The 20166-nt window shown below is 47.0% G+C and overlaps 1 protein-coding gene across 1 annotated transcript in view; it reads right to left on the bottom strand.

The window, feature by feature from the left end:
• Positions 1–248: 248 nt before the first annotated feature.
• Positions 249–20166, bottom strand: part of ism2a (isthmin 2a) — a 52051-nt gene continuing 32133 nt past the window's right edge. The window contains exons 3-6 of the mRNA XM_014196118.2: positions 19022–19373; positions 4002–4139; positions 3331–3399; positions 249–1716 (exon numbers count right to left, since the gene is read on the bottom strand). Of these exons, the coding sequence (XP_014051593.1) occupies positions 1199–1716; positions 3331–3399; positions 4002–4139; positions 19022–19373 (1077 nt within the window). The 3' untranslated portion in view covers positions 249–1198. The remainder of the gene's footprint in view (positions 1717–3330; positions 3400–4001; positions 4140–19021; positions 19374–20166) is intronic.

Below are 20166 nucleotides of genomic sequence, written 5' to 3'. Positions count from 1 at the left end.
TTGACATGAAATAAGAAAGTAAGAAAAGCACAATGCATCTTGGGGCTGTGCTTGATCAGTCTGTTTTTTTGTTCCGACTGGAGTTGGGCCAAGAGAGAGAGAGAGCGTTGGGGAGAGAAATAGAGAGAGATAGAGAGAGAGAGAGAGAGAGAGAGAGGAGGGAGGGAGGGAGGAGGGAGGGAGGGAGGGAGGGAGGGAGGGAGGGAGGGAGGGAGGGAGGGAGGGAGGGAGGGAGGGAGGGAGGGAGGGAGGGAGGGAGGGAGGGAGAGAGAGGTGGATAGAAAGAAGACAGAGATTGTGAGAGAGAGCTTCAAGTCTAAGACAATCAACAACTAACATTCTGTGTTGAATTCATCCCCATTTTAGCAGCTTGACAGGAATTCCTTTCATGAGACAGAGTATTTGAGTAAATACAATACAGGCCCAATATGAGTCCAATAAATACACTATCCATGTTCCTCCATGTTCCCTCAGGGGTTCTGGAACAGCCCATTGCAACCACTGAGCCATCCCATCCCCCTGTACCCATCCCCCCATCCCTTTTCTCAATAGCAGCAGCACATGTGAGTCTATGGGGTGGTGGGTTGAGGGGTGTCAGAGAGAACTAGGACAATCTAATTGCAGTCTCTCCCTCTTTAAAATTTCCCAACGTTTACAAACCAGTGTTTTTTTTTCTTTTTTTTTGAGTGTAGCCCAAAAAAATGCTCTCCAAAATCCAGACTTTCACAAGCAATAAATTACCAGTTAGAAAATAGTTGTTTTTTTCTCTTCCCGTAACACCACAGTAAGTCATCCATGGGAAAGCATATTCCAATTGGCAGGTGGATTCTGATGAGTCATCCAATGAGGAAATGCTTGCTGGTGATGATGTCATAACAACGCGCCATTAAGACGCGACGCTCTTAGAGTTTTCCCACCCACTCCAGATAAGAGTACTCAACTTGACTCCATTTTGGATGGGTGGCTGCCGGGTTGCCTGATTAGAAAAATGTAAAATTTCGTTATTCACTAAACTCTGTACCATAATGTGTCCAAACACTGAGTAAGGGGGAGGGGGTCTCCAGGTCTTTCATCCAAAGCAACTGATAGTTAATACAATATATTCAGTACATGGCCCATGCCCAAATCCAATAGAGCCATTGGAACCAAGTGTCTCTCTCCCCACTCAGGATCTCAGTACTCCTCCCCCTCTCCTCCCTCAGTACTCACGGGCCTCCACTAGCTCAGCCTGGTACACGTCCTCTGTGGGGTTGTGGGCACACTGCAGCCCGTTGTTGGGCGGCCTCACAGAGTGGAAGCGGCTCCAGTCCCCTTTACACAGGATCCAGGGCAGCACGTCCACTTTGTAATGCAGCTCCGGTGAGAACTCCGTACTGATGAGGTTTGGCGCGCCCGCCCCTTTCCCCCGTGTGATCAGCTTCATGTGGTCATCGTAGCAACAGTGCTGCGCGGCCAGTGTGGTGCTGTCGAAGGAGAGCATGGAGCGTGTGCAGAAGCGAGCGGAGGGCTTGTAGATGTCCAGCCGTTCTTTGGGGCCGGAGGCGTCACGCCAGCGGTAGGTCTTACGCAGCGTCTTGTCGAAGATGTTGACGGCGCTGTAGACGGCCTCAGATGGGTAAGAGCAGGGGCAGCTGGGTAGTTCGGTCAGCACCTGATGGAGGTACTTCTGGAGAAAGTCGTTCTTGCAGCTCAGCCACTTCTCACAGCTGTCCACGTCTGGGGAGGAGATTAATCATACAGGAGTCAACAGATGATGAATAAACTATCCATCGATACCACAAGTCAATCGACAAGGATCAATCAATGATCAGCAGAAATCAATTAACTATCAATAAGCACAGAAACATACACTAAGCACCTGCTACTATAAGTGATGCAAACATATAGAGTTGAATCGTAGCTGAAGGCACAAACAAACCATGGACTTTCACACAAATCACCCATTGACATCTATGCATATTTGTGTGAAACATCACATTTTCAATGCGTATGTGACGGTCGTGATAATGGTCGGACCAAGGCGCAGCGTGTGTTGAGTTGCACATCTTTATTTGCAGTGAAAATTTGAACAAAAAACATACAACGACCGTGAACTACGTGGTGCAGAATGCACTCACACAAAACAATATCCCACAAAAGCAGGTGGGAACAAGGACACCTTAAGTATGATCCCCAATTAGAGACAACGATAATCAGCTGCCTCTAATTGGGAACCATACTCAATCCCAAACATAGAAATGAATCGACTAGAACACCCCCTAGTCACGCCCTGACCTACAACACCATAGAGAGCCCTTCGTTCTCTATGGAGGATTATCATTTTTTGCCTTGGTCCGTCCATTATCACAACCGTGATAACGCATTGAAAATGTGATGTTTCACACAAATCATGCATAGATGTCAATGGGTGATCTGTGCGAAAGTTCAGGGCGTGACAGAGTATATAAATAAAAAATGGATTCGGACCATATTTAATACATTTTCCAGCACATAGAATATATACAGTATATATATCTATGAAATACTATAATGCATACTAATCACGGTAATCAACCGCTCTCTTTCGACAGCTCAGGTTTTGGCCGTAATAAAAAGATGACTTTCGGGGAGGATTATAAGCTAAGACAGCGTTGGTAACCCTGAGGAAACTAGAGAGACGTTCCAAGCATAAAGGAGTGATTTCAGCGCGTTAAAACCCATTACTTTGAACCGGGGGGCTGCAAAGCTCTCAAAGACCATGGAGAGCAAATGAGAGCGGGTTAAAAAACAAAGCCATAGTCAGTGCTAGAGAATAAAATGTTGGAGGCTGCGGTCAAATTGGAACCTATTCATTATAAACATTTATGTTCCGTAGTGGATTGGGGAAAGAGCAAAAAAAAAATGGACACTTTATCTTGTTATGTTTTTGTTGCGCATTCTTTGTTATTTTTGCCCAGAGTGAAAAGACCTATCCCTTTCACTGGCCTGTGCCAGACGTAGGGAGAGCAATAAAAGACAAACTAAAAAGCAATTCAAACATTTCTTGGAGGAACAGTTGGGTTTTTCATGGGCTTTGTAACAATCTCGGTGGAGCAATCCTTAACGCGGTGGAGGGAGGGAAAATTCTGACTACCCCAACTGGACTCCTGCAGTCTCTCTATGATTGGAGCCCCAGTAGAACAGTTTAAACCCCCCTAAACGGAACAGACCATTAAGGCCCCCCAAATACTAGAACGGGCCGTTGGCTACAGAAAAAGGGACAACCAGGTAATACACAGCCACGCATGCACACACACACACACAAACACACACACACACCAACTTGTCATATACACATTTCAACCAACATACTTGTGTCGAGGGAGTCAGTGCCATTTGTTGTCTCCAGAGGTATCAGCTCAGTCACTGCTAACAGGTCATCTACAGAGAGAAGGGACGCAGACACTGGTTAGGAAACCTGCTGAATGGATAGCCTCATACCGTAGGCAAAGGGAAAAAAATGTTTCTGAGTAGCTGTTGATATGACTAGGGGGACTGTCTATGCCCAACACACACACACGCGCACCCACACACACCTTCCTGGGTAGCAGTACGAGCCTTCATTGAGCGTTTTAAAACAGACATGGAGCTGTGTACACACCAGGACTCTGCAGGAGGGCAACAGAACAAGCAGCTCACTACTAAACACACTAACAGGGATCAACATCACGTTTGTCCATGTCCCAACTGTACTGATATAAAGAGCCCTGTACTAGAAGCATCAGGCAGACCTTTTAGGAAAAGCCTAATGGTACGATCACTGTAGAACTGATCACTAATATATGAAAGGCTGGATACGTTTTAGCCTGTTGCTTTAACACGTGTAAAGTCCTTTGAAATCAGTGATCATGAAGGAAAGGCGGCACATAGAGGATGCTATTTGGAACTACTGGGACCCAACCAGAGGCAGGCAAGGTCTGATGACATCACACAGCCACGAAACATGGCCATTGTTGATGACATTACATAAGTGTCTCTCTCACCTGGGCATCTGTCCAGGTCACAGGTCCGGGACTCGGTCGCCGTGCACGCATAACCACATGAACGGATACGCTTCTGGTTGCCATGGCCACAGGTGACGCTGCATGGAGACCAGACGCTCCACTCCTCCTCCTCGTACTCTAAGATGGGGGGATGAGAAAGGGGGAGATGGAGAGATGAGAAAGGGGGGGAAAGAGGGACGAAAAAAAAGCAAAGGGTTATATTAGAGAAGTGCGGTATGTCTTTGAAGTGAGCCTAGTGAATTCCTCACCCAGCTGGTGAGAGCGTTATGCAATAAAGCAGCAACGACCAAACATGTTTGGAGCTACAGTAGAGTGTTCATCTGTCAGCTCTAACATGCATACATAAACCTTCTTCAATGTGCTGGCTGTGGCAGGAACAACTGAGTATCTTAGTATCTCAGGAACAACATAGAACAAAGTAGACACCAGGAACAACCGTGTCTTGGAGCAGACCAAAAAAACCACACTTCAAAAAGCCAAGGAGGCTTCAGAAAGGAGTGAGAGTCTTTTCATGAGGCTGTAGCTGGTGGCTGTCATTAACTTCACTAGGGCTGTAGCTAGTGGCTGTCATTAACTTCACTAGGGCTGTAGCTAGTGGCTGTCATTAACTTCACTAGGGCTGTAGCTAGTGGCTGTCATTAACTTCACTAGGGCTGTAGCTAGTGGCTGTCATTAACTTCACTAGGGCTGTAGCTAGTGGCTGTCATTAACTTCACTAGGGCTGTAGCTGGTGGCTGTCATTAACTTCACTAGGGCTGTAGCTAGTGGCTGTCATTAACTTCACTAGGGCTGTAGCTAGTGGCTGTCATTAACTTCACTAGGGCTGTAGCTAGTGGCTGTCATTAACTTCACTAGGGCTGTAGCTAGTGGCTGTCATTAACTTCACTAGGGCTGTAGCTAGTGGCTGTCATTAACTTCACTAGGGTTAGGGTTAGGGTTTTAGTTTTTGCCTTAGCATTAACACACCTGATTCTAATCAAAGGCTTGATAATGAGTTGCTTATTTGAATCAGGTGTATTAATGCTAGGGGGAAAAAACTAGGGTCCCTAGGACCAGGATTGACAAACACTAATCCAGTACCTGCTTTAGCTAGTTCCACAGGATGATGTCTATAACAGAGAAAAACGTACCTGCTATAGACATACTTTTTTCAATCTTTACTAATGACCTGCCACTGGCTCTGAGTAAAGCCTGTCCGTCTATGTATGCTGAGGACTCAATCGCCAAAAATAAAACAGACACTGTACCTGCTATATTCTGATCTACTGTAGAACCTGTCAAGTACAAGTGAATATCTTTAACAGACACAGACATCAAGCTGCTATATTCTGATCTAAGACCTGTCAGGTAAAGTGATTCTCCTTAAAAGAGACAAACACCAACCTGCTGTAAACTGATCTGGAATCTGCTTCTCTCCGTCTCAGTGAGACTCCATCCCACCACCAGAGACGCTTAACTGCTCCCTCAGTTTCCACACAGAAGTTAATGACGCGTGAATTAATATTGCATATTTTTCAGGAAAGTATAATCTCGCTAATGATCAGGATATGGGGCCAGTTGGCAGGCTAGGGTGTGTGTGTGTGTGTGTGTGTGTGTGTGTGAGCATGTCTATGTACCAGTGTGTGTGTGTGCGCGTGTAGATGTGTGTGTATCCGCAAGTGTGTGTGCTTGCGTGCTCGTGCATGTGCCATTGTGTATGTGTGTGTATGTTTCTCTTGGTTGTAATAAATATGTCAATGGCAAATTCTCAGCAGCATACAGCGGAGTGAACAAAGCCAAGACAAACAGTGCCCCAGGACAGCTAGCCCTGTACTAGGCTAGCTAATAGGTTTTCTGTTTCTCTAATGAACAATCAGTTCTTTCCCCATGTTAGGGAAGGAGGAAGAGAGGAAGAAAGAAAAGATGGAGAGACATAGGAAAGAGAGAGACACACAGTGAGGGAGAGTAATGGAAAAGATAAAGAAATAGAGAGGGAGAGGGTAAAAATGTAAGAGAAAGGGCAAGTGGAAGAAGATGGGCATAGGGACACATGCTAGGTAGGACAAAGGGAGGAGTGCAAAAGGAGAGCCATCAAGGAACATACTCAACGAGGTGATCAAGGGATGGAGCGAGAGAGAAGAACATAGAAAAAAAGAGAAGAGAGGAAAAGGAGATTAGTTCATCCAGCGTCCTGCTGCCTCTCCGGCAGTTAATATGTTTTTGGCTAGTTGCCGTTGGTTGCTAGTTTGGGGCTAATTGTGAGCTCTGGGCCTGGTGTTGAATGAGATGGAGCCTTCTCCTGTTGGCAGACTACAGTGTGTGTGTGTGTGTGTGTGTGTGTGTGTGTGTGTCTTGAAGGAGCCTTCTCATGTTGGCTGGCCAAGTCAAACAACACAGAGGTGTGGGTGACATGCTGCACTCCTCCACTCACTAACACTAATCCTGGAATGCTCTGTAGTCTCTGTAGCCACACACACACACACACACACACACACACACACACACACACACACACACACACACACACACACACACACACACACACACACACACACACACACACACACACACACACTGTCTCTCTTCCCGTCTTGTTCTTCCCTCTTTCATTCTGTTTCCTTCTCCCTCTTCCTCCTTGTCATCCCTCTCTCCATTTCTCTTTCTCTTAATAAACCCCACCTCCAACTCTCCCTTTCTTGCTCTCTTGTATACTAAGGGTGTGACAAAACTGAGCACATAACATACATTATGGGTTCCTTAAATGTACAGTGCCAAATATAAACAAATAAGGTCTCCTAATGATAATGAATATGAATTTGGATGACAGAAATTATTAAATATTAAAGCACTAAACGCATCACTAAAGGCTTCAGTCATACAAAAGTTATACTTAAATCCGAACTGGTTCTCTAGCAAATTCATAAGAATGTCTCACCCCATGTTCAAGAATGGCCTTTTTCACTTTATTCAGATTACAACCTCGCACTTTCAGTTATTTTAAAAGGAAATAATCTCCCAAATATAGCCATAGGTTGGTTGCAATTTACATTTACTCCACCAGAAAAAAAACTGAACAAATAATACAACTAATATTGTGGTTAAACTCAAATATACTAATAGATTAAAAAAATTAAAAAAGAAGATAAAAAAATTTAAAAAATGTATAATCTTTGTAAATGATATCATAAATAGGACTGGTGGAGTTATGTCACACATGCAGCTAACAAAAATATATGGAAACCCAAAATTACAACCAACTAATTCCAGCATTATCACACAAATGGAAGAGGAAAGTGGAAGGGGGAAAAAGTAGGGAACTTGTCTGGCGGGCATGCATTAAAGACAATAATTGGTTAAAGAAAATTGTGATAAATAAATAAGTATACCAGTTTAATTTAAGGATCAAAAAATTGACTGCTGTGCCATATAGATTGCAAAATAGTTGGGAAGAGATATTTAAGTACCGATTCCATGGCACATGGTTTATGAACTGTGTCACGACTTCCACAGAGGTCGGTCCCTCTCCTTGTTCGGGCGGCGCTCGGCGGTTGACATCACCGGTCTTCTAGCCATCACCGATTGTTACGGCTTGGTAATCGTGGAGGAGGAATGAGGCGCAGGAAGCAGTGAACACAGGGTAGTGGTGTTTTTAATATACACTCACACAAAAAACAAATGTTCCCACACACAGGGGAGAAAATACATACGGCGTCCAACAACGTCGACACGAACATAAGCCGTCTGACAAGAAACAATCATTAATCCCGCACGAACAGGAGCGGGCCAGCTAAACTAAATAGCCCCTCTAATGGCTAATTGACCACAGGTGTCACAAAATAAAAAAAGGGAAAAGCAAAAGGGAATCGGTGGCAGCTAATAGGCCGGTGACGACGACCGCCGAGCGCCACCCGAGCAGGAGGGGGCGCCACCGTCGGTGGGAATCGTGACAGTACCCCCCTCCTGACGCGTGGCTCCCACAGCGCGCCGACGCCGGCCTCGAGGTCGACCCGGAGGGCGAGGCGCAGGGCGATCCGGACGGAGGTGGTGGAACTCCCTCAACATAGATGGGTCCAGGACGTCTGCCGCCGGCACCCAGCACCTCTCCTCCGGGCCGTACCCCTCCCAGTCCACGAGGTACTGTAGGCCCCTCGCCCGGCGTCTCGAGTCCAGAATGGCCCGTACGCTGTACGCCGGGGACCCCCCGATGTCCAGAGGGGGTGGAGGGACCTCCGGCACCTCATCTTCGTGAAGGGGACCAGCTACCACCGGCCTGAGGAGAGACACATGAAACGAGGGGTTAATACGGTAATAGGAAGGGAGTTGCAACCGATAACACACCTCGTTTATCCTCCTCAGGACTTTGAAGGGCCCCACACACTGCGGCCCCAGCTTCCGGCAGGGCACACGGAGGGGCAGGTTCCAGGTCGAGAGCCAGACCCTGTCTCCTGGTGCGAACACGGGCGCCTCACTGCGGTGGCGGTCAGCACTCCTCTTCTGCCGCGCACTGGCCTCCTTTAGTGAGTCCTGGACGGCTCTCCAGGTCTCCTTGGAGTGCTGGACCCAGTCCTCCACCGCAGGAGCCTCGGTCTGACTCCGGTGCCATGGTGCCAGGACCGGCTGGTAACCTAACACACACTGAAAGGGTGATATGTTAGTAGAGGAGTGGCGAAGTGAGTTCTGGGCTAACTCAGCCCAGGGAATATACCTCGCCCACTCCCCTGGTCGGTCCTGGCAATACGACCTCAGGAACCTGCCCACCTCCTGGTTCACCCTCTCCGCCTGCCCATTGCTCTCGGGGTGATAACCGGAGGTCAAACTGACCGAGACCCCCAGCCGCTCCATAAACGCTTTCCAGACCCTGGATGTGAACTGGGAACCTCGATCAGAGACAATGTCCTCCGGCACCCCGTAGTGCCGGAAGACGTGGGTAAATAGGGCCTCCGCAGTCTGCAGGGCCGTAGGGAGACCGGGCAATGGGAGGAGACGGCAGGACTTAGAAAACCGATCCACAACCACCAGAATCGCCGTGTTCCCCTGAGAGGGGGGAAGATCTGTCAGGAAGTCGATGGACAGGTGCGACCATGGTCATTGTGGAACGGGGAGGGGCTGTAACTTCCCTCTTGGTAGATGCCTAGGAGCCTTACTCTGGGCACATACCGAACAGGAAGAGACATAGGACCTCACGTCCTTAGCTAAGGTGGGCCACCAGTACTTCCCCCTTAGACTCCCCACTGTCCTCGCCTCACCAGGATGACCCGCAGTAGGTAGCGTGTGCGCCCACCGAATTAAACGATCACGAACACCGAGCGGCACATACATGCGCCCCACGGGCACCTGCGCAGGCGCAGGTTCCAACACCAATGCCCACTCGATGTCCGCGTCCACCTCCCATACCACAGGTGCCACCAGCCTAGACACTGGAATGATGGGAGTTGTATCGATGGGCCGGTCCTCCGTGTCATAGAGACGGGACAGCGCGTCGGCCTTAGTATTCAGGGAACCCGGTCTATAGGAGATGGTAAACCTAAACCGGGCGAAGAACATGGCCCACCTCGCCTGACGTGGATTCAGTCTCCTCGCTGCCCGGATGTACTCCAGGTTTCGGTGGTCGGTCCAGATGAGAAAGGGGTGTTTAGCCCTCTCAAGCCAGTGCCGCCACACCCTCAGAGCTTTAACCACTGCTAGCAACTCCCTGTCCCCCACATCGTAGTTACGCTCCGCCGAACTGAGCTTCTTCGAAAAGAAAGCGCAGGGGCGGAGTTTCAATGGCGCACCCGAGCGCTGTGATAGCACGGCACCCACCCCAGCCTCGGATGCGTCCACCTCCACTACGAACGCTAAAGACGGGTCCGGGTGCGCCAACACGGGTGCATCGGTGAACAGCATCTTCAACTTCTTGAAGGCTCCGTCCGCCTCCGTCGACCATCGCAAACGCACCGGCCCCCCCTTCAGCAGTGAGGTAATGGGAGCCGCTACCTGGCCAAAACCCCAGATAAACCTCCGGTAGTAATTGGCAAAGCCTAAAAACCGCTGCACCTCCTTCACCGTGGTTGGAGTCGGCCAATTACGCACGGCCTTAACGCGGTCACACTCCATCACCACCCCCGTGGTGGAAATGCGATAACCCAGAAAGGAGACGGCTCGTTTGGAAAACTCACACTTCTCAGCCTTAACGTATAGGTCATGCTCCAGCAGTCTACCAAGCACCTTGCGCACCAGGGACACATGCGCGGAGCGGGTGGCGGAATATATCAGAATGTCATCGATATAGACAATCACGCCCTGCCCGTGCAGGTCCCTGAGAATCTCGTGAACAAAGGCTTGAAAGACGGCTGGAGCATTTTTCAACACATACGGCATGACGAGGTACTCATAATGGCCTGATGTGGTACTAAAGGCGGTTTTCCACTCGTCTCCCTTCTTGATACGCACCAGATTATACGCGCTCCTGAGATCCAGTTTTGTGAAGAACTGTGCTCCGTGAAATGATTCCACCGCCGTAGCGATGAGAGGTAGTGGGTAACTAAACCCCACCGTAATAGCGTTTAGACCTCGGTAATCAATGCACGGACGCAGACCTCCCTCCTTTTTCTTCACAAAAAATAAACTCGAGGAAGCGGGTGAGATGGAGGGCCGAATGTACCCCTGTCCCAGGGATTCCGTGACATATGTCTCCATAGCCGCCGTCTCCTCCTGTGACAAGGGGTACACGTGACTCCTGGGAAGCGCAGCGTTAACCTGGAGATCTATTGCACAATCCCCCTGTCGATGAGGTGGTAATTTAGTCGCCCTCTTTTTACAAAAAGCGATCGCCAAATCAGCGTATTCAGGGGGAATGCGCACGGTGGACACCTGGTCTGGACTTTCCACCGACGTGGCACCTATGGAAACTCCTAGACACCTACCTGAACACTCCTCTCACCACCCCTGGAGAACCTACTGTTTCCACGAAATATGGGGATTGTGACCAGCCAGCCAGGGGACCCCCAGCACCACCGGAAACGCAGGCGAATCAATAAGGAAAAAACTAATGCGTTCCTTATGATTCCCCTGCGTTACCATGTCCAGTGGCACCGTAGACTCCCTGACTAGCCCTGACCCTAATGGTCGGCTATCTAGGGAGTGCACGGGGAAAGGGGAATCTATCGGCACCCGCGGAATGCCCAGCTTAATGGCAAGTCCACGGTCCATAAAATTCCCAGCTGCGCCTGAATCGACTAGCGCCCTAGAGGGAGAAAATTTAGTAAACAAAACAGGTAAAAACACATGACCAACAGGGGGTTCTGGGTGAATCTGGTGCTGACTCACCTGAGGTGACCGAGAAGTGTTCTGCCTACCATCTCGACTCCCAGACTGGCTCCTCCAACACCGGTCGGCCGTGTGTCCTCTCCGACCACAGCTGGTGCAGGAGGAGCCACCTCCTCCGGTGCCCCTTGGCACGGCCCCCCCTACCTCCATAGGGGTAGGGCGGGGGTGCACGGGGGTGGAACGGGCAGGACCCTCTCCGAACGCCCGCGGGCAGCCAGCAAATTGTCCAGTCGTATGGACATATCTATCAGCTCGTCCAGGGACAGAGCTGTGTCCCGACAGGCCAGCTCCCTGCGGACGTCCGCCCGGAGACTGCAGCGGTAGTGGTCTATGAGGGCCCTGTCGTTCCACCCCGCCCCAGCAGCCAAGGTCCTGAAGTCCAGCGCGAAGTCTTGGGCACTCCTCGTCTCCTGCCTGAGGTGGAACAGCCGTTCACGGCGGGTGAACTCTGGGTAGTGGTCCCTCGCCGAGTCTGGACTGTTCCAGACCGCATTAGCCCACTCCAAAGCTCGGCCCGTCAGGCAGGAAACGAGGGCACTCACGCTCTCCTCCCCCGTGGGAGCAGGTCTGACGGTGGCCAGGTACAGCTCAAGCTGGAGCAAAAACACCTGGCACCCAGCCGCCGCCCCATCGTACTCCCTCGGGAGCGCCAGACGAAGCGCGCCAGAGCCAGACGTCATGGGAGGCGAAGATGGCTGTATCGGGGGAGGTGGAGGTGGAGAGAGGATACCACTTCTCTTCCATCGGTCCATCCTCTCCATCATCTGGTCCATTGCCAATCCGATGCGATGGAGGACTGTCGTGTGGTGGAGTACGCGTTCCTCCATCGAGGGCAGAGGAGTGGCCGCTGCTCCCTCTGATTCCATGCCTTCTATCGAGGCGCGGGATTCTGTTACGGCTTGGTAATCGTGGAGGAGGAATGAGGCGCAGGAAGCAGTGAACACAGGGTAGTGGTGTTTTTAATATACACTCACACAAAAAACAAATGTTCCCACACACAGGGGAGAAAATACATACGGCGTCCAACAACGTCGACACGAACATAAGCCGTCTAACAAGAAACAATCATTAATCCGGCACGAACAGGAGCGGGCCAGCTAAACTAAATAGCCCCTCTAATGGCTAATTGACCACAGGTGTCACAAAATAAAAAAAGGGAAAAGCAAAAGGGAATCGGTGGCAGCTAATAGGCCGGTGACGACGACCGCCGAGCGCCACCCGAGCAGGAGGGGGCGCCACCGTCGGTGGGAATCGTGACACCGATCCACTTTTAATTTTCCATTTGTTTTGTCTGTGGGTTTTTCCCACCTGGTTTCAATTCCCCCATTACATGTTCATTATTTAACCCTCTGTTTCCAACATGTAATTGTGTGTGTTTGTTCTATGTTGATGGCTGTATCTGACGGCTGTTATTTTGTTACCGGGTTTTGTAATATGCACCCGTGTAATTTTTGTGGTACCGGTATATTTCACGCACCGTTGTATTGTTTCTATACTGGTGTTTTTCATGTATTAAATATCTTGTCCATGCATCTCAGCTCTCCTGCACCTGACTCCTTTTCACCAGTTACCCAAAGCCTTGACAAACTGATACGCAAAACAACGCCGGATTCAAAACTTTGAATTATTCAGTCTAAATTATTATACAAAATTCTTGCAACCAATAGAATATTATATATACATGGGGGATACAACCTTCCCAGCTCTGCAGATTTTGCTGCGACGAGACAGAAACATTATATCATCTGTTTTGGTACTGTCCATATGTAGCTTGTTTTTGGTCGCAGGTTCAGGAATGGCTGAAGAATTGCAACATTTACTTGGAGCTAACTCTGCAGATAGCACTACTGGATGACCTGAAAAGTCATAAGCTGTGTTCGAATACTCCTACCAACCGCACTAACCGGAGCTTATTGGTCATGGTATGGATATAGTTAGTATGCCAAAAGTTCCCGACTGTTGTACTAAATTCGCCAAAATATGAAGTATTCGAACACAGCTTTAGTCAATCGATCAATAAAATAATAATACTTTTATCAAAAATCTGTAGAAATTATGAGAATAGAAAGGTTCAAAACTTTTATGAAATATCACAGCCCAGTTGAAAAAGATATGGCAAATAGAAATCCAATATGGATGGTGTTAAGAGATAGATGGGAGGGGTTGAATGGAGCTGAAGGTTGGGAATAATAATAATAGGTTGGGAATAATAATAACTAATAACAACAAGATGACTAATGTAAAACAATGTGTTCGTAAAATGTATATAGGTTCAGAACTTTTGTGAAAGAAATAGATGGGAGAGGTCGAGGTTAGAGGAAGGACAGGAGAAAAAACAAACAAAATATAACTATTGTAAAATAGACTGTGCCCGGAAAATGTATATAGTATGTACAAGCTGGAAGTAGAAGCCTTAGCGTTGTTGTTCAGTAGTTTTTCTCCAATTAGGGGACGGGTGGAAGGGTTAGAAAGTAACAAAGGAAAATATATTTCTTTAAGTATGTGTATATACAGTACCAGTCAGAAGTTTGGACACACCTACTCATTCAAGGGTTTTTCTTTATTTTTACTATTTTCTACATTGTAGAATAATAGTGAAGACATCAAAACTATGAAATACCACATATGGAATCATGTAGTAACCCAATTTTTTTTTAAACAAATCAAAGTATATTTTAGATATTAGATTCTTCAAAATAGCCACCCTTTGCCTTGTTGACAGCTTTGCATAATCTTGGCATTCTCTCAACCAGCTTCATGAGGTAGTCACCTGGAATGCATTGTAATGAACAGTTGTGTCATGTTGAAAGTTAATTTGTGTAATCTATTTCCTTCTTAATGCATTTGAGCCAATCAGTTGTGTTGTGACAAGGTAGGGTTGGTGTACAGAAGATAGCCCTAAAAGACCAAGTCGATATTATGGCAAGAACAGCTCAAATAAGCAAAGAGAAACGACAGTCCATCATTACTTTAAGACTTCGTCAATCCGGAACATTTCAAGAACTTTGAAAGTTTCTTAAGGAGAGTGGTTAAATTGTTGTGAAGAAGGCTTCAGGGCGCCCAAGAAAGTCCAGCAAGTGCCAGGACCGTCTCCTAAAGTTGATTCAGATGCGGGATTGGGGCACCACCAGTACAGAGCTTGCTCAGGAATGGTAGCAGGAGGTGTGAGTGCATCTGCACGCACAGTGACAGACTGATATTATGCAAAAGGTACAGGGATTGGACTGCTGAGGACTGGGGTATAGTGATTTTCTCTGATGAATCCCCTTTCCAATTGTTTGGGGCATCCGGAAAAAAGCTTGTCTGGAGAAGACAAGGTGAGCGCTACCATCAGTCCTGTGTCATGCCAACAGTAAAGCATCCTGAGACCATTCATGTGTGGGGTTGCTTCTCAGCCAAGGGAGTGGGCTCGCTCACAATGAATAAAGGATTGTACCAACTCATCCTCCGAGAGCAACTTTACCAACCATCCAGGAACAGTTTGGTGACGAACAATGCCTTTTCCAGCATGATGGAGCTCCTTGGCATGAGGCAAAAGTGATAACTAAGTGGCTCGGGGAACAAAACATCGATAATTTGGGTCCATGGCCAGGAAACTCCCCAGACCTTAATCCCATTGAGAACTTGTGGTCAATCCTCAAGAGGCGGGTGGACAAACAAAAACCCACAAATTCTGACAAACTCTAAGAATTGATTATGCAAGAATGGGCTGCCATCAGTCAAGATGTGGCCCAGAAGTTAATTGACAGCATGCCAGGGCGGATTGCAGAGGTCTTGAAAAAGAAGGGTCAACACTGCAAATATTGGCTCTTTGCATCAACTTCATGTAATTGTCAATAAAAGCCTTTGACACTTCTGAAATGCTTGTAATTATACTTCAGTATTCCATAGTAACATCTGACAAAAATATCTTAAGACACTGAAGCAGCAAACTTTGTGAAAATTAATATTTGTGTCATTCTCAAAACCTTTGGCGACGATTGTATGAGAATTCCTTAGATATCGTTCACCAGCTGTTGTTTACAAATATACATAGACCTTGTCTTACCAGAGACTACTGTTCTATCCTGTCGATACAGTGTATAACCCGCCAGCTGTATGTTATTCATGTCGTCGTTCAACCATGACTTGGTGAAACATAAGATATTACCGTTTTTAATGTCCCGTTGGTAGGATATACGTGCTTGTAGTTCATCTATTTTATTATCCAATAATTGTACGTAGGCTAATAGGACCGATGGTAAAGGCAAATTACCCACTCACCACCAGATCCTTACAAGGCACCCTGACCTTCGTCCTCGAAATACGGGGATTTGGGCCTTGTCGGGTGTCTGGAGTAAATCCCTCTCGCCCGACTCGTTAAAGAAAAAAATGTCTTTCAATATGAGGTGAGTAATCGCTGTCCTGATTTCTAGAAGCTCTTTTCGGGTCATAAGAGACGGTGGAGAAAAACATTACGTGCAAAATCATTTACAAATAACAAAAAAAAACACACACAATAACACAATTGATTAGGAGACTGTAAAACGGCAGCCATTCTCTCCTGTGCCATTGTGTAATCTCAGTGACTTCTGGGAAGGGAAGAGTAAATTAAGTTTGGCATTAAAAAGAGGGCCCCACTTGCCCCTCAACAAAACAGACATGGAATCACTGGTCACTTTAATAATGGAACACTAGTCACTTTAATAATGTTTACATACTGCTTTACTCATTTCATATGTATGTACTGTATTCTAGTGTATTTTAGTCAATGATATTCTGACATTGTTCATCCTAATATTTATATATTTCTTAATTCCATTCTTTCACTTTTAGATTCACGTGTATTGTTGTGAATTGTTAGATACTACTGCACTGTTGGAGCTCGGGACACAAGCATTTCGCTACACCCACAATAACATCTGCTAAATATGTGTATGTGACCAATACAATTTGATTTGATTTGACAACTCCAGCCCCTCCTCCTCCACCCCCTAAATGCCTGTGCTCCCCCCCTCTCTTCGGTCTAAATGATCACAAATAAATATTAGTTGTTTGGCCAGGGGGTTGTGAGGAGACATCATGCCACCATTACCCTGAGAGTCAGCGCCAGCAGAGGTTCAAATGACTGCTCTATCCCAAGAACCAGTGTCAACTTCAAAGGACACACACTTCAAAGGACACACACGATGGACTGACGGTCGAGCGCTCGCTCGCTCTCTCAGTTCCTCCCTGAGCTTGCCCTCGTGCTCTCCATCTCTTTCTTTCTCCCCCTTTCAATTTGTTCTCTCCAGCCCAATAGCTTTATCTTTCCCTCTGTTATTATCTGACCTGTATTCTACCATATCTTTAATCTTGTCTTTTAATCATTTTTGTTGTGATATTTTTTTGTTTTATAGTTTTTTTCTTAGGGTACATTACTATCCATTTCAAATTAGAAGTTTATAAAACCTGTACCTGTAGGCTACCACTCAAAATAACATTAAGAAATACATAGAGTTGAATAATAAATAATACATTCACTATGAACAGGAAAAGAAAACAAAAAAAGATTTGGGCCTCCACCCCACCCCAACCTCCCATCCCATTCCCCCAACTAGCCAACATGTCTCCATCCAACCCCCCCACCCCCCAGACAATGGTGGCCTGTCCGCTGTGAATATGAGAATAGTAATAATCTATCAGAGCTCTTTTGGCAGAGCGCTACAGACAAAGCAGAGCCGTAGCACTGTGGGCTGACTGGTCTCACTTAGAGGTGAGTGCCTACTGATCAGGTTAACAGCATTAGAGAGCTGTTAGCTAGTCTGGTGGCTAACTGCTACTGTCAGAGAGAGAGAGAGAGAACAATAAAACAACCAACTAAAAACCAGTAACACAGAGCCAGAGCCAAGAACTGAAGCTCTTTCCAGAGGGCTTAATGAATGAGCTTGAGGGTTGACAAGGAGAGTTCAAGGTTCAGACAGATTATAACTACCGGAGCCGAAATAAGGTCTTCCGAAAATGTTCCTACCTTCTTCATTGAATGCAGCCCTGTGACTTGACTACTGTAATCATTCTATTTTGGCCATATTATTTCAGTTATAATATGATCCACATATTAAAATAGTTAGCTACAGTTATCCCTGGAAGGGAAGGGAGAGGATAAGGAAAGGCTATACAGAGTAGTCTGTAAGAGCATGTCTTGGGCAGTTTTCACTATAAAGATCAACCTTCTTAGATGTCTTATAATGGGACATAATGACCATCAAAAGCAGCATTTCTAAAGAGGCTAACCTACAGGCCTACAGTATACAATATCAAGTTTATAGTAAGTTATCTCTAAATCTTTAAGTTCTTGGAACATAAATCTGAATCTCTAGGATGTCAACAAACACCTCTAATTGTCTCCCCAGTAGACAGTAGGCCTAAACATTCAACAATCCAATCATCTTTCATGCCATGAACATGACTTTATCCAAGGTGAACACAGTACACCTCACAGGCCAAGTCCTGTTCCTCTCGCTCCCTGGCTGGCTGTTTTACAACTGATAGGCATCAGAGAGGTGAGGGAGGGAGGGAGAGTTTGGAAGAGAGCCTCAGGGAGGGAGGGAGGGAGGGAGGGAGGGAGTTGACATGTTTATGTAGCGGACCTTGAGCGAACAGCCTCGAATCATAAATCATGTCGTAGGAACAGAGAGTAAGGCGGGGGGAGAAAAGGAGAGACAGTGGGGGACGGAGGCCCGTATTGCTGTCTCTGAGCCTCGCGGAGGAAACTGTCAGGACAAAAACATCTCAGACAGCTCGCCACATACATGCCCTGACCACTGACCCCCGAACCATACACAAACACCAGCCCTCTCTCAGATCTGTGATCAGATCAGGGACACCAAACAAACAGGAGGAACCCTCTTCTACAATAGAATGGTACAGTAACAATACACAAGCCATACATTCTCCTAGAAACCTTATCTAATCATTGTCGAAGAAACTGAAGGGCCAAAACTTCTGCTTCCTGTGGGGTGTTTTAAAAAGGTGTCTTTTTAAGAGGATGTTATTTGCAGTGCATCGTCCAGGTAGGTGGTGGTGCTACACATTGGATGTTTCACAAATTGGAACACGGAGGGGTAGGAGTCCAAATCAATGTGGAATGGAGCTCGGAGGGCACTTCTCGGATGCATACTCTGTTTGTATACATTTTGAAGCGTACATCGATGCAAGCCGCAACAGAAAGTACGCACAGAATTATGATGCAACCATGTAAAAAATGGTGTAACGTTTATTGAAATCAATGGTCATTGTTTGAGCTGAAGTGAGAGAAAATAAACTCTGACTTCAGAATGACATGTTGCCCATTCACATCTCATACGTTTCCTGACTACAATATTTGATCTTGATACGTTAATAAATAGATTCTATGTTCATTTTGACATGTTTACCTGCCTACAATACCCACTGTAGTGTGTGCAGATGCAAGCCCATATGGGCCCGGGGAGTTCGAGTGCTTGTCAAATGTACTGTTTTATGCGTTTTCCACACTGTCATGCTCACAAGAACGTACTCTAGAGAATGTCCTCGTAGAACGTACTCTAGAGAATGTCCTCGTAGTATGCACTCGGTGCATGAGAGCGTGGAGCACGGTGGTATGCATATTGAAAAACACCCATTGTAACTTGATTCTGCCGAATTGTTCCTTCTTTATCTATCATTTCGTGATAATTACAACAACAACAAACATTCCATCATAAAAAACATACCGTAGTTCTCCTTGGAGTCCCATCCCTTGTTGCTGCTCCAGCGGCTGGCCCAGCCGCCACCCACGCCTGCCCCCACCCCAGTCCCCCCGGTCCCACTAAGTACAGGTTCCTGCTCCTCGGGGTTGTAGTTATAGTCCTCTGTGGGCTGCTCCTGTTCCTCTAGGCTGGTCCTGCTGCCAGGCCCGCTCTCAGCCTGGTCTGGGTACTCCCAGAACAGAGGCCAGAATAGCTTCTTGTGGCCCAGCCACTCCTCCGATGACAGGGACCAGTCGTTGCGGCCCCCCTCCCCCCCCTCCTTGGCCAGGTCCATCTCCATCTCTGTCTGTGGGTCCTCCACCACCTCGATGGTCACCTGGAGGAGGGGGGGGAGGAGAGGGGGGAGGAGGGGGGGGAGGCGAGAGAGAGAGAGAGAGAGAGAGAGAGAGAGAGAGAGAGAATACACTATGAAAGAGATCTTTTAGGTTTCAAATGAAATACTTTTTTCATTGCCTTGAACAACATGCCAATGCCAAACACACATGGTTTCTGCACCCTTCTCAACATGTGTGTACTAATTAAATACTAATTCGAGTGATAATACGAGTAGCAAAATCTTTCCCAGGTCTCCAGTCCTCCTTTCATATATAGAATATTGCATTCTGTGTAATCACAACTGAATAATGTGAAACCTTTATAAAAGTTAACCTTTCTACAACTGGGAATTGAGGGTGTGATTTCACACTTCACAATTATCCTCAGCAAATTGCAACAAAATCATAGAGTAAATTGCCTCTGGACCGAAGCTGTTGCCAAGAGTAACATTCAACACAATTGCTTGTGTAATCTTATGGAGTCTTACAGGCTTGCATCCCAAATGGCACACTATTCCCTATATAGTGCACTACTTTTGACCAGGACTGATAGTAATGCACTATATAGGGAGTAGGGTGCCATTTGGGGTGAAGCCAGGGTGTCACAGACTCTGGTGCGGTTGATGGCCAGCAATTATTGAACACACAGTACTTTCCCAGATGATGGTAAAACAGCAATGACTGTAGAGTAATACTGATAACACATACACTGGCCACAAAACTGCTTCTGTAACTGTAGTCACAGCAATCGAAGGCCGGCTAGTAACGGTAGGAAGGGAATGCAACAGAGGTTAA

The sequence above is a fragment of the Salmo salar genome, chromosome ssa01 (genome assembly GCF_905237065.1).
Source record: "Salmo salar chromosome ssa01, Ssal_v3.1, whole genome shotgun sequence".
Taxonomy (NCBI): Eukaryota; Metazoa; Chordata; class Actinopteri; order Salmoniformes; family Salmonidae; genus Salmo; species Salmo salar.
Note: the sequence above shows the minus strand (reverse complement) of the source record. Positions and strands in the feature narration are given on the sequence as shown.